The sequence below is a fragment of the Simochromis diagramma genome, unplaced genomic scaffold (genome assembly GCF_900408965.1).
Source record: "Simochromis diagramma unplaced genomic scaffold, fSimDia1.1 OVJJ01000421.1, whole genome shotgun sequence".
In the NCBI taxonomy this organism is placed as follows: domain Eukaryota; kingdom Metazoa; phylum Chordata; class Actinopteri; order Cichliformes; family Cichlidae; genus Simochromis; species Simochromis diagramma.
The window spans coordinates 8,530,732-8,545,892 of record NW_024387250.1 but is presented as its reverse complement, the minus strand read 5'-3'; the positions used below and the strand labels follow the sequence as shown (position 1 = coordinate 8,545,892).

The 15,161-nt window shown below is 39.6% G+C and overlaps 2 protein-coding genes across 2 annotated transcripts in view; both read right to left on the bottom strand.

Moving 5' to 3' along the window:
- The window catches only part of ctbp2a (C-terminal binding protein 2a), a 79,541-nt gene extending 74,133 nt beyond the window's left edge, over positions 1-5,408 (bottom strand). Inside the window, exon 1 of the mRNA XM_040001357.1 lies at positions 5,050-5,408. The gene's annotated coding sequence lies outside the window, so the exon portion shown is untranslated. The remainder of the gene's footprint in view (positions 1-5,049) is intronic.
- A 3,634-nt stretch (positions 5,409-9,042) lies between these two features.
- tex36 (testis expressed 36) lies at positions 9,043-15,068 on the bottom strand. Its single transcript, XM_040001368.1, has 4 exons — positions 14,846-15,068; positions 14,617-14,757; positions 14,400-14,474; positions 9,043-14,298 (listed from the first exon to the last, which is right to left on the bottom strand). The coding sequence occupies exons 1-4, from the start codon at positions 14,894-14,896 to the stop codon at positions 13,978-13,980; spliced, it is 588 nt and encodes a 195-aa protein (XP_039857302.1). The 5' UTR covers positions 14,897-15,068; the 3' UTR covers positions 9,043-13,977.
- Between the last annotated feature and the right edge of the window lie 93 nt (positions 15,069-15,161).

Here is a 15,161-nt window from a genome sequence, read left to right as displayed (position 1 = left end):
CTGCCTCTGCCCTTTTTGTCCAAACTTGTTAATATGCTCAGTAAGAAAAGAGTCAAACTTTAAATTGATTTCAGTTAGTTGGAGATCTAAGTGATCAGTCTGGTTTCACCTTAAGTGCTTTGAGGTTACTGTTGTTGTGCTTTGGCACTATTAAAATAAAACCAAACTTGATTAAATTGAATTGAACTTAAAAACATGTCAGTAACTTTACGCTTCAGTGCCACTCTCCACTACTGCATCTCTCCCTCAAGCTTCTGAACTAGCTTGGTGTTCACCTTCCCGGTTCCAGCGGCTAAAGAGCACAAATCAAAGTTACCATGCAAGTGCAATGATCAGATCATTTTTTCACAAACACAAAAACCACTAACAAAGTGTCTTTTTCCCCATTGACGGAGAATATATAATCTTATATAATCTTCTTACACTTTTTCACCATTTAGAAGATGACATGTCAGAAGGTTGTTAGTGAGAGAGCATAATTAACCTCCTAAGCAACAATCACGAGTGGAGGCAGGTTATTTGGATCTCTGATTATGAAAGGCAGTAGGCCCTCAACTGATAAGGAAATTGCGAGCTTGGTTTAAGAGGGAAAACTAATCTGTGAAAGGGGGATTGGCATGGAAAGACTGTATTTTATGAGTAATATTCTGTGTAGGAAAATACAAACATGCTCTTGACTGGTTTCAAAAATAAATAAAAAAAATTTAAAAAGCTCACTTTTGGACCCCCAAATGGTCCAAGCCCCTAAACACATACCCAGTTTGCCTCATGGATGATGCAGCTCAGCTTTTTATAGTTAATAGATAAAAAAGCTTTTGACTTTCAGGGCAGTATGAGCATTTACATCATAAGCATGAAAGTTAATTTCTGTACATACACCATGCATTCATATTCAGAACGCAAACATTTGAGAATCTAATCCATTTCATTCCAGTGGGTATAGCCTCTTCAGTGTTTGGAGGGTATGTTAACAAACAATCTACTAAAACACATGCAGAGTGTGAACCGTGAAATATGCATGCTTCAATAATTGTTTACTGCATGTCATATCTCTATTGTAATATTAAAAATATGTTATCAAATATTGCAGAGTTAAACTCCACCGCCAAAGACTCTTTGTAGTCTTTGTGTTTCCATTTGAAAAACTACATAGTAGTCATGCAATCACTACAATAGCATCCAAATATCAAAAACAGCCGCTATTGACCCTGTTAAGTACTGTAGTCTTTCTTTACATGCGAAGAAGCAGAATAAGGTCATCTACAAAAACAGGAAAAACTACAAATGGCACAACAAAATCTAGATTTTCTAGGTGAGCTGCTACAGTAGCTCCAGCTTAGTATGGAAGTACTCTGTGTTTGGGATGGACGATCAAGGGGCAATAATTAATTCAAAAAAGGCAAAATGCAATATGCTTTCACTCCAAGGGAGGAAACAGATCCAATTTAGGAAAGCACTTAAAATAATGACATTTGGATCTTTTTATAGAATTCAAGCTGAGTAAGTTTCAGTCCATATTAACAACATCCAAAGTATTATTTACCATTTTGTTTGAGGCCACTGACACTGCTATTGTGAAATTCAAAATGTTCCATAGGCTCATAGTAACATTAGTAGGCTACTCAGCAACTATCTTAACACTTCAGTCTGTTTCCTATCACTTTACCATATATGCAATGCTGAAATGTTCGTGTTTAAGTAGCTACTTTTTTTTTAATGTAGTAGCAAATTGGGTATCCAGAATTGTATTAGTCATTTTGGATTGGTAGTGATTATTACATTTATGGCATCGTGACATTCCTAATATGATCCCAGACATCCAGAAATTACGCAGCATCTCTCAAAAACAGTACAAGCAACAATGCACCTCAGTGATGGCATCACTTTGGATTTAATGTGTAGCTTTTGGCAGGACTATGATTCTGCAGTTTTGCGTTTGATTGTCTCAATTAAAAATCTTAATGCTTTCAAATACAGCAGTGGGTTAGAACTTGCTTATTTCCTGGCTGCTGCATTAGCTAAACTGCAATTCAAATACATTATGTGGAATTGGCTAAGCTTTCAAAGAGGCTTGTAAGACGCCAGTGTTGCAGGACCAAAGTAAAAAAAAATAAAGAATACACCCATGAGAGTATGGGGAGGGGGGAAAGGGTTTGGCTGTACATAAGAGCAACCACTGAGGATGTTTTCCTTTCTCCATACTGTGTATATCCTATCAGTGGTGGCAGACAAGAGTGCATGGCACCCACATGTACAAACAGCGAGTCAGAGAGCGCAGCGACTTTTAAGCACACTGAGCAAACAGGTCTTATCAGCGAGGAGAATCAGACACCTGCTGCTGTCTGCTGCAGTCCACATCCACTCTCCCAAAACTATCCTTGACAAGCAGAAGGAAAAAAACGACACACTCAGAGACACAGCACAACAGCACAGGGAGAAAGCAGGTGCAGGAGATTTGCAAAATGCACCAATTAAACTAAACACAGCAGATTTTTAAATGCGTGTTCTTTGAGAAAAAAACTATTACCAGGCAGCAGCAGTTGTTAACATAGCACAACAGTTGCTCAAGGAATAATTAAAGTACAACTGTTCCCTCATCATTGTAATGCCTCTCAAGTGCTCAGCCCTCGGTTTGCAAAGTGCACTACATCACAGCACAATCTTTGTTTTCAGCATCAAAGCCTTAATGCAATCTGAGGATTGAGTTGTAAGATGTCTAAAGATCTGTGTCACACGCGCTGAGGTGCAAAAAAACTTTTGTTGTTGTTGTTTATTGTGTTGGGGGGTTTTTTGTTTGTTTTTTTTAACATGCAAATTTCAACTTCAAACTGTGATGAAATAAACTGAACTGAACTGGATAATTAGCTGTAGTTGATTTTTTTTTTCAAACAAAACTTGCATAAAGAAAATCAAAACCTAGACTTATCCGATAAAAGATTAATTGCAGTCATGCTCAAAGAGACCTGTGGTATAGTTGGTACATTTTCAGCCTCTTGCAACTGGCACAGTGCAATTTCACACCCGTTACCCCCTCTCCACAATGCACAGCAAAAAAAAAAATATCACATGACAGTACAATCCTCTCAAACCAACCTACGGGAAGTTTTAGGGAGCCGTTAGTACTCTGGCCATTATGGGAATTCTCAGAAGATCTCACAAGAGCTATTCCAGCAGCATCTAAATTACTGTGTTAAATGGAGAATTAGGCTCTGAGAATATGATTAACCAATTGTAATTGCTTTGCTTCTGTGACTTCAAAACAGGCAGTCGATGCATGATTATGATTTTCCTTTTGCTGTTGTTGTGCTTCTAGCTGTTCCTCTTTACAGAGTAATCATATCAACAACGGGACATGGATATAGTTCAAGTAAGTGCTCGCTTTCTTAATAAACAAAACATGCGACCTCTGTCCAAAGAAAAGCAAACGCCAAATAAGCGGGCACATGCCAGTAAGAGCAGCTGTGCTTTCAAAAACTATCATCTTTTCCTGCTCTGGTGCACTTGCTCCCCAGTTTGCATCTCAACTCTCCAGCATGGTATAACACAGCGGAGACACACAAATAAGTCCCTACACAAGCATGTTGCACAGCAAATCAGCCATGTACAACGGTGCTCAGTACAAGCACAAATCATGTTCCTAATCACAGTACAGTGACTCCAGCAGTCACCAGGGAATATCTGTTGAGGCAAATGAGACTCCTGTTTTCCAGTACAAACACAGGCGCACAGGCACATCAACACCGAGCGCTACCATGAAGCACAAGCTGTGTCTGTGTGTGTATGTATGTATATATCATAAATATTAAAACGGTGATTTTGCATTTTCTTGGCATTTTCCCCTTCAGCGATGAATCAAAAGGCCTGATAGGAGCTGCCATGTACACTCTGATGCTGCCTGTGATGCATTTGCCTTGAGAGGCCAGCTTTCATATCTCAACACACACAGTCCACAAAGACAACAGGAAAGTAAGTTCAACCCCCACCACAACTCCCCCATCAGAGCTGAAGGTTGGCAGATGAGGGGAGAGATAGGGAAAGGCAAACGGGGAGGGTGGTGCTGCAGGTGGGACTGAAGGAGCTGGGAAAAACAAAATCAGAGTATCTGAAACTCCACATTATCTGATTCAAAGCAAGCCGAATTAAATGTTCGGCTAAATGTAGCGTTTAAAATGCAAACGCTGGGATCTGGAAGGGTGCAGGTCATGGCCTGCACATCATTAACAAAGGTCTTTTCTCCGCAGGAAGGCTCCACACTAAGTTTCCTTGCCTGTTGTGACAATGCCCAAGGGGGTAGAGCAGATGTCCGTTGCCAGCAGCACATCTGCATACAGCCTCTTATCCCCACCCCTTCACTGGCCAGACAATGGAGCCGCCCTCCTCGTCCTCCTCCTCCACTTGAAGCTTTCTTTCACTAGAGCCTCCAAATGCAGTTTTAAAAAAAAAAAGAAAAGAAAAGAAAAGGGAGTGAGAGTTATGAGAACCAGTGCCTACTCTGTGCTTCTCAAAATTAAGAAATAGAAGGACCATCCTCTGTGTGAAAATGTGCAGATGCTCATATAGATATCTGATTGAGTGATTAACTTATTTGGCACTCACTAATTAGTATGCTACAGCTGATTAGAGATGTCCATACTGATGCCAGGAAGAACTGCAAAATAGGCCTGCACCAGTACTAAACTTTTAATCAAACTCCTTCCGTGCATGTTCTTCCTGGTTTCGGATGAAAAATGAAAAAAAAAAAAAAAATCTATCAATGCAATTTTTTAAATTTTATTTAAAGCACTCATAGCTGATCTTGATTGGACGTTTAATGGATGTTCACCGTTACCTTTTAATTGCCCAGCCTCATTAGGAACTTAATAAAGCCAATTTCCACATCACTATGAAGTGGAGTATCGGCTAATGTCTACTCCCACCCTCCCTTGTCTCTCCTTGCTGATGGCGCAGGGACACATGGACAGCGATGCGAGTATAGCTTTCAAAACTATACCCCGGTGGAGCACACACCGACATATTTTACACCACCTTTGCAATAATCTTGAATCCTACCTCGACTGGATGTTTACTGAGAGTTCAAACGTCGGCTTTGGGGGCTCCAGAAATAGCATCGCAGGCTACGCATTTCAAATTCGCTTGTTATCTCGGATTTAGATAATGATCCACCTTTAGATGACATAAAAACTTAATCCTGAACGCAACGGGACAATCTCCGGCGCAGGGAAACGGTGCCTGGTGTCGGTTTTTACGGGGGGAAGTAGCCTCGGCTCTCGGTGTGCCTGGTTATCCTGCTGTTTACTTATACGGTTCATAAACACTCCTATTCTTTTCCTCCTGCCAGAATTGAGAGGTGTGTATCAGTTTGCTTTTCCTTTTTTTCCCCTCTCGCTTTTTGAGTGAGGCGGAGCCTTTGCCCACTTCTCCCTCACACACACACACACACACACACTCAACACTCTACACGCGGGCCCGCGCGCGCACAGCACAGATGAGAGGCTCTCCTTCCAGTTGATATAGATGGGACAGTAGGAATTTTCGAGAAAGGCGATTCAGACTCGACTATTATTCAGTACATTTTCCTTCGTAATGTTAAGCCTCGGTTACTACAGTTAAATATGTTTGGGGGGGTTGTATTCATTGTCTTTTTCTTTGTTGTTTGTATGGTTTGTCTGAAAACTCTTGTCTTCTTACCACCAGCTCCTTTCAAACTTATTTATTGAACGTCTGAATTGAGATGCAGCAATGAATCCTTGTAATATCTTCTCCGACCAGTACAGAGACAATATATACAAATCTATACAGTGTCTCTAATACTAATTTAAGTACAGCTTATTAGTGTGCACAGGGTTTTAGTCTGAGCAGATAGACAGGATAAGCAAGTGTTAGGTTCAACTCACATTGCTATTTTGTTACCCTAAAAATAAATAAATAAAATGAACAGACATTAATGCCTCACCTTTACAGCCTACACAAACAAAATGAAGCATAAGCCAATCTATCATGACCTGTTATCCATAATAGCCATAAATCCACAGTATGCTCCTAGTAATGCTGAGTGTATCTCAATTATGCCAGACTTGGTAATCATATATATATATATATATATATATATATATAGATAGATAGATATATATATATATATATATAGATAGATATAGATATATAAAATGCTCAAAATAACATAATACAACATGCCTGGATAATGCTAACAGTGTTAGCCACATAACAACTAACTGACAAAACTAACAGCCTGTTAGTATATATAATTTTTAAAGTAATACTATATACTATTAGTATATTCTAAGATGGTCACACACTGCACAGATATTTAATCAAAAACAGAATTATATTCTACAAAAAAAATATTTAATATGGCCCAAATTTCTAAATTGTTATGCTAGTAATTTGCCAAAATTCAACTAACAGACCTAACATTAGCTTACCCAGATGGTGCTTTTAGATGGTGTAATGTAAAATGTGCTTCATGGCTAGCACTTGAGTACTGCTTAACTGAGGGATTTTAACTAAGTAAAAAAAGAAAATAATAACATACATATACTATTATTAGCCAAATACCACCAATTAAATTAATACATGGAATTTTAACTCAGATGCTTTATGTGCAGGTTTAAACTGTCACCTGTGTTATACTGCATAAGCCCATGCACTCTAAAATCAGTGTCGTCAGTCATGCTGGTGCAGATACTTTAAGCTACTATTAACTAAATAATTAAAGCGCCTTGAGGCGACTTTTGTTGTGATTTGGCGCTATATAAATAAAATTGAATTTAATTATTGTTGCTGAAACAACTGATTGGTTATATTTTACTTATAGTTGTAAAAGTATGTCAGTAGGATTCAGCTGAGGAAGCACAGTGACCTTTTTGGATGGTTCTGGAACCCCAGGGCATGTCCATAACCCTAATGCTGAATGTACTTCAATTATGCTAATCATGCTAGCCAAGCTTTCTAATAATAACAGCCTACTTGAATTTAAAAGTATTCTCATATAAAAACAAACTTTAAAAAAGTTAGCAAACCCGAGCTAACACTTGTCAAAATACTATCTGATGCCTAAATTCTAAAACTAACATAATACAACATGTTATGTTATGTCAGTAGTTTGCCAGACAATGTTAACTCACATAACTAGCATTAGCTTGAACCTATGGTGCTTTTCCATGTTATATAAAATATGGCTGACAGCTAAGACTTTGAATTAAATTAATTAATTTGAATTAAATAAAAAGAATATATAAATTAGACCTATTAACATACAATAAGATTAGCCAAATGCCCAAATACCATCCATGAAATTGATAAATGTATTCTAGCTCAACTGCTTAATGCGCAGGTCAGAAGTATCACCTGTATTATATTACATAACCCCTTTTACACTATTTAAACACATTTAGCTGTAGGCATTAGCATAATACTGATTGATCACTTGAGATAAGCTTCACCATTCTCTTTGTCCGTGAAGTGCAGTTTAAAACTAATCTTATTTAAACAACATTTTGATTAACTGTCAGGTTAACCACATTTCATATTAAGCTGCCTCCTTTTGTTTTTATCTGAAATCCATAAACATATTAGCTTACACATAGTTGATATCAGCTCTGGGCCAACAATTAAGTAAAGAAACTTGTAATTTAGTGTTATATGATGTGATAGATAGATAGATGAAATGCAAAGATTTCTGCTCTTCGTGCCACAGGTGCAGATAGCAGCAACTGCAGCTGTTCTTTCATGTCAAAACATGCAGCGTATATTCCTTTTTAGTTCCAGTCCCTGCAGTACAATTATTTTAGACCCTCGATTCACTCACACATTAGTGCCAGCCATATAACACGGCACAGATGGCGGAGAGCATGGTTGGATTTCCCAGTCACTTCAGTCTCTGCATAGTTTTCCAGCACGTCCAGTAGAGCTTTCCACAAAGACAAAGAAAACCACCTCAAGCAGCAGACGAATCATTTCCATACTTTCTGTTTGTATCTGCTGTACCATGTACCCTGCATGTGTGGTCCCAGGCCTGGGGGGTTTTGGCCCTGTCCTGAGACCATCCTTCCCTGTGGTCATCTTGTCTCCGGCACAATGTAACTACTGGGCAGAAACCCAAACACTCCAAAGACCATCACTAGCCAACAAGGGACACCAATAGAAGCATATGTTCACAGCGCAAAAAGAGGGGAAGGGAGGATAAAGAAACAGAGAGTATTTGTTAGCCACAAATATATTTAGAAGCTAATGACATATTACATCATTTAATGATATCAAATGACATGCGTAATGAAGTATGTAAGACCCATACATTAATGTGCTTTTATTAGACATATGTGGCAGCATCATCTGTTATCTCTGTGTCATTTTGAAGGCAAAGGGTGATTAAAATCAGCTTTTTTGTGACAAATTAAATCCTGCAAAATGCAATGTTTGCTAATCATGAGCTGATCCTCTTTTGTGTTTACTGCAGTTTACATAGTTAAAGCCCTTGCTGTAAAAACAAATATGCAAAGGCTTTATTTGCCGAAGCACATCTGAAAGTAAAAACAACCATTAGGAACTGTGCAACTGTGTGGTTCGATCCACGGCTCCTCCAGTCTGCATATCAAAGTGTCCTTGGGCAACATACTGAAGCCTCTGATGCATTTGTCTGTATGTGAATGCATGATAGGTAAAAAAAAAAGTGTGTAAAGGATATACAAAATGCGTTGTGAATGAGTGGATGCGGCTCATAGAGTACAAATGCACTATTTATATATTGATAATAATTGAATATGTCTAATTGTAGAAAAATTGATCAGTGCTATCTTCCACATTATTGAAATATTCACCACATTTGGTTTGATACATTATTATGATTTGCTTTTGTTTATACAGTAGTTGTTAGAGGATGTCAGTCAACACACACACACACACACACACACACACACACACACACACACACACACACACACACACACACACAGAGTTATAATCTATTCACTGTACAGTGGGTATTGGAGAGGATCAGTGGTGTGCGACTGCATATTTCTGCAGAGAGACATTATTTCTTCCCTCAGTTCCTCCTGGCAGAGATCTGAGTGTTTGACCTTTTTAAAATGCAAAGCGATTCTTCTACTCCAGAGAGTGAACGGGAGGCTCATGATTGTGCTACTAAATTTGAGGGACTTAATGCAGTAACTCAAAGAGAGGGAGAGCTGTTCTGCACCTGCTGAATTCTGACTTGGTTATGGGGATACAATAACACCTCCAAGGGTTATGTTAATCTTTAAAGGCGGGTTATTCTTATGCTGCTTCACTCTTTACCTCATTTGAATGAATATTTCACTGCAACCTTGACTCAGTCTCTCATGCTTAAATCACCTTATTGCATAGCATTTCCTTTTACTGGCTCTTGATGCCGTGTGCGTACTATAATACTTGGCTCTTTTGATTTATATGTCTTCTAATATCAACATAAACTGTGAAGATCTTTATTCATTCAGTCCATGCATCCAATATGTTGCTATTCAAAAATAACCTTGTATAAATCAGTGTGCATAACTCCGCTACTTTTACACTGGCTACATCATTTACATCTTTCGTCCTTCCCGAGGAGGAGAAGTGCATTTAATTTAAGTTCAACTTCACCACTAGAAGACTTTATCCACAGCTAAAATGTGGAGATCATGTTAAATTGAGATTTTAACAACTTGTGACACATTCCACACATTGTAATGAGCGGCTCATGGCAGTGCAATTTACATTTGATAATAATGTCAGATTCATGGGAATATGCCATTGTACACTTAGTAGACACACAGTGAAGCAGTTTGTGCTTTTTAGATGGCACAAAATCTCATGATAATAACAATGGCCACACTCACATCTAATTATATTTCTCTGCATTAAGGCTTCTGTCATATCCGTTAAAGGACATAAGAATGCCTTCATTGCCTCATATTTATGCCTTCAATAGAATGCAAATGAGGCAGATTTACCCGTTTGACTGGAAAATAAGTGTGAAAACGGTTAATTAGACTTGTTGTGAGGTCTGCAGCAGGAAATAGAATGCTGTGATTATGAGATGTTGAAGCAGTTTTCAGGGCTGACTATATAAACAGTTACATACAGTATGCAGCGGGGCTGAAAGCAGGAAGTTACACAGGCTCTCTGTCGGAGCAGAAAATAGAATCTCCGTATTTTAGCTGTGTCACTTTGCTCTTCCTATGAGAAGACTGAGGCAGCCTTCACTTGTTGACATATTTTTGATCAGCTTCCTGTATGAATGACCCCCTTTTGTTCAAGTATGAAACACTGCATAAGCACTCTTGGATGTGTGTGTGTGGCCTATCTCTGGTTCTGTACATTGCATTATGCCTTTTACTAATGAGATTAAAATGTGGTTATGAAGGAGCAGTGTGGTGGAACTAAGAGGTGGAGCTTCTTAAGCAGTGATGAAACACTTGGTAACATTGTGCACATGCAGCAATCGAGTCAAAGCTTTTGGGGCTATAAAAGTGTGTTTCTGAAGAAAACTATCCTCTGTGGTTTGTGCATTGTTTCCCCTTATTCTAAATATATAACAAAAGACAAAATCAAGAATGCATAAGGCTTATTTTGCTTGAAAAACAGCTCATTTTTCTTCATGTTGCTATTTAATTACAGATACAACAGCTATAGATGCCTTCATGTAAAGCATGCATTATAAATTCATCCATCCTTGTATATACTACTTGCTTGTTCTTTCTCTGGTGGGATACTTGAACAGACTGCTGCTTGTAGGTCTTTGTTTACAACCAGGCTAATGTAATTATTCTCACCACCTACGCACAAATTAACATGCAAGCCTTGTCGGAGGTTTGAAAAATGCATGGGGGAATGTGATTTAATGCAAGGATAGGCCTGATCTTTTGAGGCAGCGTCTCGATCGGAGCCTGGCGGACCTCACAGCTGCAGCACAGAAAAGAACTGCAGCTAACATGCTCCAAAGTACTCTGTTAAGGCACACATGCACAGTGCAAAGACACACACACTCAGGCAAACACAGAGCTTCCCAGCTGGGTTTTAGCAGGGGAACTCTTATCTCAACTGAACAAACTCCTCAAGTGATGGGAATGTTCTCAGGATGTTATCTAGTCCTCTGTGGAAATGAGATAGCCAGCCACCTTTATCACCAACCTCAGACTCAGGAGGGCCCCTGACCGTTACTGCAACAAGGACCACTAAGGCTGCCAGGGGACACCAACCAACTGGCTGCTGAAAAAATAACACTGCCAGGGAATTGGAAGCACTGCAAGAGAAATGACTGACAGGCGATTGGAAGGAGTCTTAAAGTTTGGGTGTAGTTTAACCCAGCCAATTCGAAAGACTTTTGGACTCTATAGTTGCTGTTTAGACTATGTGCTGAGTGTTTGAACAAGATTAAGTGTTAGGCATAAGGAAAAGTCCTACTGTGAGCCTTGACATCGTATCAAAAAAGATATTGAAAGTGGGGTGAAAAATCGAAAGAAATCAAGATAGCTAGACATAGTTATAATTGGCAAAAGAATAAACAGAAATAAAAAATCTTTGAGATACGCGATTTAACCGCAGCATCTCCATAGCAACTCTCTTTCAAGTTACATCTTTAATGAATAGGTAATGCACAAAATGAAAAATGCACAACTTCATAATGTCAGAACGGATGCCAAAACTGATGTGGGATTTACAAAAAAAGGAAGGTAGATCTTGTTTGACAAAAACCAATTTTGCTGCACACAACAGAATGTGTCAAAACAGCGCAGCAGCCTTTTTTTGAAAAGAAAACACACAAGCACACACGCATACACGCACACAATGTACCATGGCAACACAAATCTTCCTTCTGTTGCTGTTATTTTGACTGTCTGGCAAATCCACCTCTTGTTTTCAAAGCATTTTTTTCTCTAACAGGTGCAAAACCTCTCAACTCAACACATCAAAGAGACACATGCACCTGTGAATAAATCACAGCAAATGGTAAGAATCCAGACTAGGGCCTCCACCAACACCAAAGAGGTAGGATTCAAAGTGACTGATTTAATATTCATGAAGTGCAAGGCTTTGGTGGTTGAATGCTTGTTTACTGAGATGTGCCTTTTGTCCTTGGGAGAAGGATTGATTTTCTACCATGCAACTGTATTTATATATACTTGCCGGCTACGTGATGTAACAGGCATGCAGTAACACACTAAACATGGCACATACAGTACGCACGGCCTGACACGACTAATGATTGGCATGTTATTTCAGCGTTCTCACTCTTCTGTCGAGTATTAAAAGCCTTACTGCTCTTCTGACAGAGCTAATGAGACTTTCTGATTTTGAAGTGTTGGTGGCTTCTGTGCGGAGGAGTTGTTCAAGTTGTGGCAAGTCCAAAGAAAAGTGCAGTCTGTGAAATGCACCCACAGGGACAGAGGTGCCAGACAACCAGTCGAGACCAGGCACAACCAACCGTCAAACCAGAGCACAGGTGTTTTTCCTTAATAAGCGCTTCTTTCTCTCTCATCAGCAACACTGCTGGCCTTCACAAAATATTTGACAATAGTTTAGGCAAAATAGCAAAATGCTCCAGGCTGTTGTCTCAGTGACATGGCAGAAATAGGGTTAAAACAGACCTGGAAACCATCACAAGTAATCTCCTCATCATACATCCCCCTCCTAATTGTGCACCTGCATCAGGGGATCGTTTTTTCTGACGGCGATGTGCCAGATAATCTCAAAGTGAAATCGCAAAAGGCCCACAGATTCACACAAACATCTCTCAGCCATCTTGTCTGAGAAAAGACTGAGGTCTGCTTCACCTTTTAAAAGTGAAACAAACGCCTACAAGGTCAGCGTGGTATGTGGATCAGCTAATTACAACAGCTGAAAGAAAGCTTGTGAGAAAAATCCATCTCCCCGGTGAGTATTTAAAGAAAGAAAGCAGCTGGTCAGAGCATGCTCTGGAGAAAACATCAGCTATTGGAGAGAGTGGTCGGGGACACTCTTCACTTAAGTGCTTTTCTCTGAGCAGTGCTCGCTGTCATTGGCTCCCACGCTTCCTCCTCTCTCTTTATGGGCTGCACACACACATCCATCCTTTTCATCCCCTGGGGTGAAACAAGCCCATGCATTATGACTCAAATCAAACTTAATTTATTTCGCATGCTCTAATTGAATATCTCCATGTTGATATGTATTGAATAAAAATAGCAGGATCATTTTTCTAATTATTCCTCCTCCTCCCCCCCTCCCACATTTTCTCTCACAGAACATGCATATTACACAGGGGTTTTGTGGCTATTACATTTTTCATACAACTTGGCCCTTGAACAATGAACAACTCACTGGCTAGGCAGGCCAAATGGCTCATGTAACCCTGCTGCCCTCTGCTGGCAAAACTGTGAACCACCAACAGTCCTCACGTAGACTAATAGTGGCACTCAAATCAGGCCTGTGCACACTGATGTTCAGATGCATCCATAGCTACGTTAACTCAGCGTATGCTAACTTGAGTTCAAATAACATTGTGCTACATTGCTATATTGCGTTTATGAAATGTTTGTAGCAACTTTGGCATATTTAATGGAGTCAACATTAGCTGATAGTTCATTCTTCTGCCCGAGGCTGACTGAACTCTCAACAGTTGAGATACAAAAAGTACCTGCCGTTGATTCTGATCATTTTATCACCAGCCTTACAATGTTAGAAATACAGAGATAAAATCACTTAAGTACTAGCAAAAGTACTGAAGTAGTTTTTGCAGGTTCTAAACTTTGAAAGTAATCACTTTGCATAGTTTCTATGCAATAAATGTTACTTAAACTATGTTAATGCTTTTTCCAATCTTGGAACATTTGATATTGAGTATGCTGTGGGATAAATCTTGGGTCACAATTTTTAATGGATTACAGCTCATATGCAAGTGAAGGAAGCTCTGTGCATGCTATGGCCCCCTAATGATGCCATCTGGGCATTAAATGTAAGAATATCTTAAGGCTTGGATGGTGTTGAGCAGTTGGTAGCTGCCAGCACTTGCAGGGTGTCAGACTGGTCAGAATCGTCTCGTCCGAACCACATAAACGTCTCCCCCGCCTGTGCCAAAGCTGCCTCTGCAGACTTCTGCCTGTGGTTGTGAGGGAAGCGCCGGTTTCTGGATGCAGAGTCAACAACCTCCTTCACTATGAAGTCACTCTGGTAGGCTGTGGCGTTCCCTCGAGTCTCTTTGGTGCTATTGTCAGTTCCACCATGGCACAGGCAGAAACGGGAGATATGCTGTCTGCGATCATCAAGACACTTCCTCCTTCCCACACTCTGAAGTACATCAACATAGAATAGACACGGTCCCCTCTTAAAGGTATAATGTGGTGAATCTTGTGTTCAGCAAAACCTTGAACCTTTCACTACATACTTACATGAGAGAATACAATGACGTCATCTTTTAAGGCGTGCTTGTTGTCATGGTCTGAGAAGGGATACTCTCTGGATTTCTGCAAGTTAACCCATAAAACTCATACTGGGAGAGCAACTAAATACAGAACTGTGATAGCAAGTCCAAGAAAAACTATCAAGGCCACTGGCAGTGACTATGATATCAAAAGCAGTAAGGCCATGCCTTATCTACATACACACCTGCTGACTTTTCCATTTAGGATAACGTTGAAAGTTTAAAGCCTGAGGCAACGATGACTTCACTTGAGTCAGCATGATCCCAGTGCTTGTACAGTTCTCTCCAGTCTTTGTCTCATTTTCTGATAAACCTGGATGAGCAAACTGGGAACAAAATGAAAGAAAACCTAATTACACATCTAGGTTTAGAATGCTATGATTTAATTAAACCAATGAAATGAAGACTTCTTACCCATTTGCAATCAGTGCTCACTGAAAAATGCCGCTTTCCGCCTTTCACCATTTTTCCACTACAGCTTGAGGTGTTTAGACCACAATCAGTAAAACCAAACACGCACTCCACACACTGTGCAACTTAACTACTAATGCCAACACTGGTGACCATGGAAACAGGCAGCAAACAAACTGCAATCAGATCCTAGAGATCAGAAACTGAATTCTGATGATTAAAACAAAACAAAAAACAACCCCAAAACATTTTGAAATATTTCAGATTTGTAATCAAACAGAATGAGAAATACACCACAATGAAATTCTTAGTATTTAAT

What these genes read in the sequence shown, in the direction of transcription:
- tex36 (XM_040001368.1), bottom strand. Translation starts at nt 14,896, where the DNA reads ATGGTGAAAGGCGGAAAGCGGCATTTTTCAGTGAGCACTGATTGCAAA. An exon ending in TGAGCACTGATTGCAAATGG is followed by an intron (nt 14,758 to 14,845) that starts GTAAGAAGTCTT and finishes TTTTGTTCCCAG; the next exon opens with TTTGCTCATCCAGGTTTATC. An exon ending in CTAAATGGAAAAGTCAGCAG is followed by an intron (nt 14,475 to 14,616) that starts GTGTGTATGTAG and finishes GTTAACTTGCAG; the next exon opens with AAATCCAGAGAGTATCCCTT.